This window comes from Euphorbia lathyris, chromosome 2 (assembly GCF_963576675.1).
Source record: "Euphorbia lathyris chromosome 2, ddEupLath1.1, whole genome shotgun sequence".
NCBI lineage: Eukaryota > Viridiplantae > Streptophyta > Magnoliopsida > Malpighiales > Euphorbiaceae > Euphorbia > Euphorbia lathyris.
Genome location: NC_088911.1, coordinates 111391693 through 111401169, shown reverse-complemented (window position 1 = coordinate 111401169; position 9477 = coordinate 111391693). Strand labels below are relative to the sequence as shown.

General features: G+C 33.8%; 1 protein-coding gene across 1 annotated transcript; it reads left to right on the top strand.

Annotated features, from left to right (window-relative positions):
* Nucleotides 1-2597: 2597 nt before the first annotated feature.
* LOC136220980 (trichome differentiation protein GL1-like) lies at nt 2598-4343 on the top strand. The gene is made up of 3 exons (XM_066008854.1): nt 2598-2821; nt 3216-3345; nt 3675-4343. The coding sequence occupies exons 1-3, from the start codon at nt 2665-2667 to the stop codon at nt 4216-4218; spliced, it is 831 nt and encodes a 276-aa protein (XP_065864926.1). The 5' UTR covers nt 2598-2664; the 3' UTR covers nt 4219-4343.
* The last annotated feature ends 5134 nt before the right edge of the window (nt 4344-9477 follow it).

Here is a 9477-nt window from a genome sequence, read left to right as displayed (position 1 = left end):
AAGTTTAATGCCAGACAAGATCCCCCAGAGCTCTGCAGTAAAGGAGGAGCCCGTACCTAAGTTATGGGTAAACCCAGCCAGCCAGGCGCCACCAGCATCCCGAAGAACTCCACCAGCAGCAATTCTGCCATTACTAAGGCAGGAGCCATCCGTATTCAACTTGACAACCCCTTCCCTGGGCTTCCTCCAACCAACTAACTGGACCTCTTTAACCGGGGAGGGGTGAACCAGAGGCTCTCCTTCAAAACTCTTTGTAATAACAGAGAGTTTTTTCGAGAAGTAAAACCGGAGGTCAGGAATAAAGACAGTCTTCTCAGCAAATAACTCTTCATTCCTCCATTTCCACATTTGGTGACAAATAATAGCGAAGAGAATAGCCCCGTGCTCCATACTGGCCAACAAATTCCCATTAACGCCTTCAGAGAACCAGTCAATATCAGAGAACCCCATAAAGGAAGGAAGGATGTGGTGAGGAAGGACCCCTTCCCAAACCTTTCTACTATTCGGGCAATCCCTCAAAGCATAGCACAAGATATATTTCTTTTTTAATATTATTTCCATCTGTATAATATCATTGCCGAGAGAACGAGATTTTGCTTTGTTCAATAAAATTTTATTTCAAATTCTTTATTTATTTATTTATTTAAATTATTTATATTAATTTGTGTAATAAGATTTTATTTTATAATTTATTTCTTGATTAAGGGCCTGTTTGTTTTACCTACTGTTTGCTGCTTGCTGTTACGGGTTGCTGTTTGTTGTTGCTGTTACGGTTTGCTGTTTGCTGTTGGAAAAAACTGCTTTTCCAAAAAGCGGAGATTCTCTGCTTTTGTAAAATGATGTTTTTCGGGTGTAAAATGCAAACAAGAGGTAACTAACCGAACACCTACTGCTGATTTTCCAGATGTAAAAGACAAACAGGAAGTCACTAACCAAACACCTAAAACTCTCACTTTTGAAGTGAAAAGACAAACATGAGCATGAAAATGAGCAACCAAACACCCCCTAAATCATTTTCATATTAGACATTACATACTAACAAACAGTTTAACATAATTTTACTAAACACTATGAATTAAACAACTAATAATAAACAGCTAGCTAATAGCAACGACAACTCATTTACTGCAATAGTAAATAACTAACGACAACAACTAGCTAACAGCGGAAGCAAACATGCTTATAATTATTTTTTTAGACTTAATATCAGTAGATTGAATCAACAAACATCAGAATACAAAGCTGGAAGAATAAAATCGGGAGGATTATAAGACCACTCCTTTGGTTCTGACATGGAACGAGCCGCACGGGTTAAGGCGTGAGCGACTTCGTTCGCAGAACCACAAACAAAACAAACTGAAACATCAGTAAAGAATTCAAAACAAACTGAAACAAAAGATGCCTATAATTATTGAATTACTAAAGTTACATACACAATTTATTCAATTAATAATATATACATTAATAGAGATACTGTATCACCAAGTTAGAATTCAAGAATTAATTTCGATCACATTGCTACTTATTCTGAGACCTATTAACTTCTAAAATCGTCCAAATTTTAAATTTTTTGTTTCTTGATTGAACTTGAGTTGGGTCCTTTTTTTCTTTTTTTTTTTTTTTTTTTTTTGACAGGACTCATATTACAAAAGGGAATTTATTAAATTTTTTGATATGAGTCATGTACTTTCACTAAGAAAAAAAGATATGACTCGTGTACAGAACTAATTATTGTAACTCCTAAATATACAAACATGGCGTAAACCAGCAAAGCACCTGCTCCTTTTTGCAACATGAAAACTGACTCATTAATCTCCACTTATTTCTCCATTTTCACTTAATAAAAATATCAAGATAACATTAATTAAATAATTCTTTTATCAATCTTATAACTTTAATTCACATACGTTAATATTGCACATTAAATTAATCAAAAGAATAGAGAAGATAACCATAGAATGATATTTTTGAATAAGTTCAGTAATAAAAGATCTAGTAGTAGTAATTCAATTTTAATCAATACTTCTAAACTCGACACCAAAACAAAAGTACCTGACAGGTGTCCCAAATTTGAATATTTTAATCACCCCAATAACCCTAAAAATTAATATTTAATTAAAGATTAATGGGGACTACAAGGATCAAAACACAACACCTGGTAAATATTCATTGGAACACCAGTAATTTTCATGTTATAAAATTCCAACCCCCACTTCCTTATATTTTATGTTTTATGCTCTAGGGCCTATTAGTAAATTAGTGTCCAGATGCATAAACCCTAAACCATACGTGGCACTCTCTTTTGTCTCTCTCTTTGTAATCTAATTAAAGATTTGATCCTTATTAGGACATGTCACCCAATGCCTTGACAAAATTTTCATTTCCAATATGCCCTTCATGAACAAATCTCAACCATCTGATTTCAGAGGGTATGATGGTAATTTTGGGAGGTTAATAAAAGTACAATTAGTATTGTAATTGGAAAAGGGATAGGGATGATTTTGATGGTGACACTAAGAGTAATGAGAAAAGGGGTATAAATATGCAATAAACACACAACCCAAATAGCATAGAATTTAGAAAGACAAAATTAGACCTTAAAAAAAGCTAATTAGCAATTATTTTTCCTTAAAGAAACAAACTTTTGTTTGTTTGAAATCTATCATGTCTTGGGGTGTGATGGCAGGGCAATTGGGTTGGAGTGGACTCATTGATGAGGGTTGGAGAAAAGGTCCATGGACTGCTGAAGAAGATAGATTGCTTATTGAATATGTTAAATCACATGGTGAAGGAAGATGGAACTCTGTTGCTAGGCTTGCTGGTACAATTATTACAATCTCTTTACATGTTTTCTTCTCGTTTTTTATTGGTCGGATCTATTGTATTTTCTTCTAGAATTCTAAAAATTTCTATAATAGCTTGGGATCAAATGGTTCTTGACCATTCAAAGTGATGATACGCATTACGGTCATTTCTTGATTGGTTCAGAACCAATTAATCTCCAACTGCAGTAGAATTTTTTTAGAATCTCTAGGATAAAGATGTATCCATTGATTCTATCTTGCACAGACAGTTGTCTTTAATAGCGTTTATCCATATCTGTTTCTGTTTGAAAGCTATTTTATGAAAGTGTTGAATTTTGGAAATAACGATTCCAATGTTCGTTTCTATATCCATGCAACCAATTGATTTCTTATACTATCAAACTTGTATAGGATTGAAAAGGAATGGAAAGAGCTGCAGACTTAGATGGGTGAATTATTTAAGGCCGGATTTGAAAAGGGGCCAAATTACTCCACATGAAGAAAACATTATTCTTGAGCTGCATGCTAGATGGGGGAACAGGTAAGACAATCTTCGTTGCATCGCATCGCATATTTGAATCACTATAGTACACAGGGGGTTCAATACTATGGTTGGAAGCTTTGGCCCTCCAGCCAGTTCCATACTATGGTTGGGGGTCTGGCCTCCAACCAGTTCAAAAATACATTTTAATATAATGGATGAAGGATTTTGATCGTTCAAAACTTTTAACGGATCCCAACCAGTAACCCTTTCTAACTCTTGTAACTTTATCTTGCGTCCGCCGTCCTGGTAGCACACTTTGAATTTTACTTTTGACTTTCATATCATATCTTTAAAAACCGGTGCTTACACAAAATCTGTTCATACAGGTGGTCCACAATAGCAAGGAGCCTACCTGGAAGAACAGATAACGAGATCAAGAACTACTGGCGAACCCATTTCAAGAAAAAGGTGAAAACAGTACCCGAAAACTGCGACAAGGCGAGAACTCGTATGCTGAAAAGGCAGCAATTTCAGCAACAACAACAACAAAAGCAAGAGCAGCTACTGCTGCAACACCAGCAGCAGCAGCTGCTCCAGCTAAACCAATTAGACATGAAAAAAATAATGTCTTTACTGGATGAAAATAATTACGAAAACAAAGTGGCATATGTTCCTCAAATAAGGCAGCAACCAGAAAATATCCCCATCAATTTCTATCCGAATACGTCGTCGTCTACAGCTGATAATCAACACGAGTATGGGTTGCTGAATACTGTGTTTAATGGTAATAATAATGGTAATGAGGGTTGCAATGAAGAGAATGTGATGTGGGAAGGGCTATGGAATTTAGATGATGTTAATGGTTATTTTGGTGCATGTGCATCAACCAAACCTACCATGCATAATAATCTACTTGCTCCATTTTGTTAACACTTCTTATTCTTATTTTCTGTTTTTCAATTTCTGAAATTTATCATCAAAGGGGAAGGCTTGTAATCCGAAGCTTTTCGGTGGTCCAGATCATTGTGTAAAATTTTTGGTGACGAACAAATTTAATCTGGATCGATCTATTTGTCTTCTTAATTATTGTTAATCAAGTTTTCCAATTTGTATTCAAAATTAATAAAACTTTAATTACGTTTAACTTTATTTAACTTCATGTATATATATCATATAAGATATGATTTCTGAATGATTACATGAATTTGATTACTCTATGTTAGATATAAACTTATTATATAGGATGATCAAATTATAATCCTGTTTTAATTAAGCAAAAAATATCTTTAAGTCATGTTTATGAAAAATAAACTAATTATATTTGCACATAAAGGTTTAGAAGTCCATTTGATATGACACATAAGGGTGTGCGCAGTACTTTTTTTTTTATATATATAGAATTATGAAATTTTCTCTCACTATATATGTGTATTTGATTATACAGAAATTATAAAATTAATTATGAACACTTTTATTTCAAAAACAGGCACTGTATGAAATGTCACCAAGCATATTTTATTGTCATATCGAGCATGGTGTATGTTATTTGGGAGTTTTTATATTAAGCACCGGACATATCATTCGGAGGATCTCCAATTCGCATTTGGACACGTATATTGTGACCCCATGTAATAATTAAAATAGTGGGACATCCTATAATTTATGTAGATACATGTTACACGTGTCAAAATATGTATAGGAGGTCATCCATTTAATATGGAAAACCGAATGCTTCTAATAATTTGCCATTATTTAGGTATATAGTTGATGCGTGTGTATTTTTATTGCCTTTGATTTAAACGAAATTAGGATTTGTCAAAAAAAAAATTACAAATCATCATATCTTACTATAAATTTGACAACTGAGTTTGGCATTGATAAATATTGAACACAATAGACAAATTGCAACAAAATGCAAAGAGTATTTGTTATTTAGAATGTAAACTGACGAAGCTTTAAATAGTTTTACAGTGAACAAAAATCCAAAAACAGAGACTAACGTATCCCACATATACAGGAAACGTGATTACAGAAAAGACCAAATCAAACTCTAACTTATTCCTAGTTTCTAGGAACTTATTGTTAACAGCAAAGACTATTTCAAAGAAACCAAACAAGAAGACACGTTACTTAACAAAACTCTCCCCTAAACTAAACTTGCTTACAGCAAGTTAGTTTATACCCAAGCTGCTTTGAACACCAAGTGCTTCTCTAAGCTTCTCAAATTGATCAAGCTTTAACGGTTTTGTCATGATATCTGCAACTTGCTCATTCGTGCCACAATATTCCATTTTAATTGACCCATCATTTACAAGATTTCTTAAAAAATGAAATCTTACATCAATATGTTTGCTTCTCCCATGAAGTATCAGATTCTTTGCAAGTTTAATAGTAGAAGAATTGTCACAGAGAACCTTCACATAGTCAATTTTTGTACCTTCATTTTGTTTCAGAATTCTCTGCATCCAGACACATTGACACGCACATGAGGCAGCAGCGATATATTCTGCCTCTGTAGTTGACAGACTCACTAGAGGTTGCTTCTTGGACGCCCAAGCTACAGCTCTGTTGAGCGATTTCCGCAAGTGCACGGTATACGCTTGTAGTAATAAAAGATATCGAACCCACAGGGAACACTTTTTAACTAAAACTTTATTTAATTCGGTTTAATCACGTGTTTAGGTTTAATAAAAGAAATACGTTTTAATTGATGGAATTGGTTTTGGTAAATTAGGATTAGATAGAAGGATTATATCGAGTTTAGAGAACAATTCCGTTTTGGAATTTTGATTATAAAGCAGATACTTCCGTAATCGGAATAAAATAGAACTTATTTTCATAAAGCAAAGAAAGCAACTTTAACTTTGTGAGATTATGGACATGTAACAATATAGCGATATACTCAATTAAATGGCTTCGAACCATAGAAATACCCCCTGGTGTTGAGATGATTCCTACCTTAATCAAACTAGTGTTTTATTTCTGATAAGCCGCGATCAGCGATCATGTCATCCATAAAAACTAAATTTGTTAAGTGTTCAACAAAGTTCTTATATGAATAAGATGGAATAGAACGTTTTAATAAAAACACCAATTTATCATTTTGAAAATCATTTTGTCAGAACAATATCAAAATAACAAACAGTAAGAATGTATTGAATAAATAAGTATATCATTAATGAAATGTGAATTTTCACAAGTTAACAGAGAAGTAGAAACTTGGATAGCATTGCAACGAAAACTTTGAGATCCGGGTCGTCAATCTTTCTCTCAAACTCCGTAGGTTCGTCAAACCTCATGCGCTTCAGCCGTCAATTCTTCTCGCTGGATCTTCGGAATAGAGACTGGTCTCGTCCACTATCAGAATGAAAACTAAACTAATACTGTGTTTATAACTAATCTAAATACAATTCGTGTACAGCACGATTGTTTACAGAAATGAAATCTAACTTTCTGATTCTTTTCTGAATCAGAAACTCAACATAACAACTTTCTTCTCTAATTTCTCTAATTTTTCCAACCTTGATTTCTTGAAATGGATCACTTATTTATAGTTGTTGAAGGGTTGTAAATGATGGGTCGTGTCCGCTGGTGAAGGGTTGCTTTTATCCGAACGAACAGACGCGTTTTTCCGTTTTAAACATGTGTTTAGTGTGCACGGAGGTTCGCTGTCGCGACTGAGATTCTGAAAATCTCAGTCGCGACAGGGGGTATAGGGGCGAGCTTGAAACTTCGTTTTCCCCCGAGCCGGCCTCCGCAAGTCGCGACTGAGATTCTCAAAATCTCAGTCGTGACAGAGAGATTATTCCCTGTCTCTCGACTGCTTTTCATCCTCCTCGAGCGTTCTTCTGACTGATATGCATTCTCGGTACGTTTTTTAGGTTTTTCCTCCATTTTAGCTTCGTTTTAGCTCCGTTTTTGCTCCTATTTGGATTTTACCAAATATTTAGGTACCTTGCATCAAAGAAGTAAATAAAGACGTAAAAGTATTCTAAATGAATATAATTAGCATAATTTTAATGTAAATTTAACGTATTTATATAGGATATTTTAGGTATATTTTGGGCTTAACAAACTCCCACACTTAAGCTTTTGCTAGTCCCGAGCAAAATTTCACTGAATTTATTCTTTAACCAATCTCTTTATAAATAGAACATATATCCATATATTCCTTTTTGAATTAGTTAAACCGAAAGATAAACTTTTCATGGTAAATTTATACGCAAAGTATCAAACTAGCTAATAGAAAAGAGATATATCATTCGTCTTGTATTTTAATTTTTATATTGAAGTATTCGGGACGGTGTAAGCACGCATGTTTCCGAATCTTTCGTCTCAAGGCATTTCTAAGCACAAAATTTCCTTTTCCAAACCTAACTATTAAAAATATAGATTTAAGGATTTAGGTTTAATATATTTGCTTAGTTACGCCCAAGATAAGGGTGGTCTCGATCGTAACTTTATACGCATTTTATTTGCTTTCGTGTTCGTTTAAGAGGTACCGACCATGCCATGGGTGGACGCAATCGTTACTTAAAACTTTAAACACGTTTAATTTTGCTTTAATTTCTAACGTTCCTTTCATACCTCGACCGTGATAAGGGTGGTCGCAATCGTGGCCAAAAGTAAACGGTACTTTATGTTCTTCCCTTTCATACCTCGATTGTGATAAGGTTGGTCTCAATCGTGGCCAAAAGTTAAGAATACGACTACTTGATTAAATTAACATGAGTTATAAAAATGAAAATTATAAATTGGGAAAAGAAAAATAGCACATTCATCCTATATTGACTTGAAATTCAACATGTATTATGGCTAAAGTTTCCTTAAAAACTTCAATTGGTTTTTAATGTAAGACGAAAAATAATATCGAGCTAAAAAGCTAAAGTTGTTAGTTTGATTTATGCCTATAAACCTAATTGAAAATTGAAAATAAGATTTATATTTATCATGAATTCATGATATAAAATAGAGATTTGAAACTAAAGAAATTTTACTTATATACATTTACTCGAGACGTTTTTAATAAAATCGTATCGGAGATTTGTAAAAATATTTGTAAAAATATAGCCTGTAAGAAATATTATTTCTACCAATAATGATAACCTTAAAATATGTTTAATATTATTTTGAAAGTTAAAATGTTTAAAACATATGAAATATTTACTTTTAAAAAAATTTATCTCCTTTATGAAAAATTGCTATTATTTGTGAAAAGTGTTGCACATTATATAAAAATGTTGCATTTGTTTTGTTTGAAAATGTTGCATATTATATTTGTCTTAAAATTGAATAACAATATGCATTTATACTTTAAATAAATAGCATTCATTCTTGTTCGTTGCATTCATTCGTACTTAAAATTAAAATGAATATGAAATACCTCCTCCCACACTTAATTTGGACCATGTCCTCATTGGTGCAAAAAGCGATAAAACACGAAAAATAGTACGAAAGAAACCATACGAATTAGAAATGAAAAAGATAGTACGTTAATATTCAAACATTAATAATAAAGAGAATTGCACAAAACATAAGTAAAAATATTGTACCAAACCGAATAAAACATAATAATAATAATAACGAAAATGAGTTAAAGAGAGAAATGATAAAACCTATCAATGTGATGGTGGTGGAGAAGGCGTAGTCTCAACTCCTTGGCGTCGGAAGAAAGAGAGCATCCGGCGACGAGTAGACTTGTGCTCACGACTCAACGTAGTGATCCTTGAACTCATTTCGGCATTGTTGGCAACGACTTCATCTAACCGCAAATTCATGTGACGGTTATGCTCGTTCAGTTGTGTCAAAACACGTTGCCATCCAACTTGTTCGTCTTCATTTGGTTCCACATTTGCTTGCTCGTTGGCATTAACATCAACATTCTCCTCCTCCTCGTCTTCTTCATCAAATTCCTCTTCATCGTCCTCATCATCATCTGGGGCACCCAAACCTTGAGAATCCGAGGCTTCACTACTCATGGTAGCAAAAACACATCTTGTGTGATCCGCATAAGATATAAAGGCGGGCGGTCCCAACTTCTTCAATAAATTGGCCCTTTAAAGTGCCGTGAGATCCAATGAAGGTAAACCAACATGAGACATATTTTGATAATCCGCTAATTCACCACGAGCGCCCAAAACAATGCCGGTAATTAAATTACCCATAGGCACTTGCTTATTGCGGGACTTA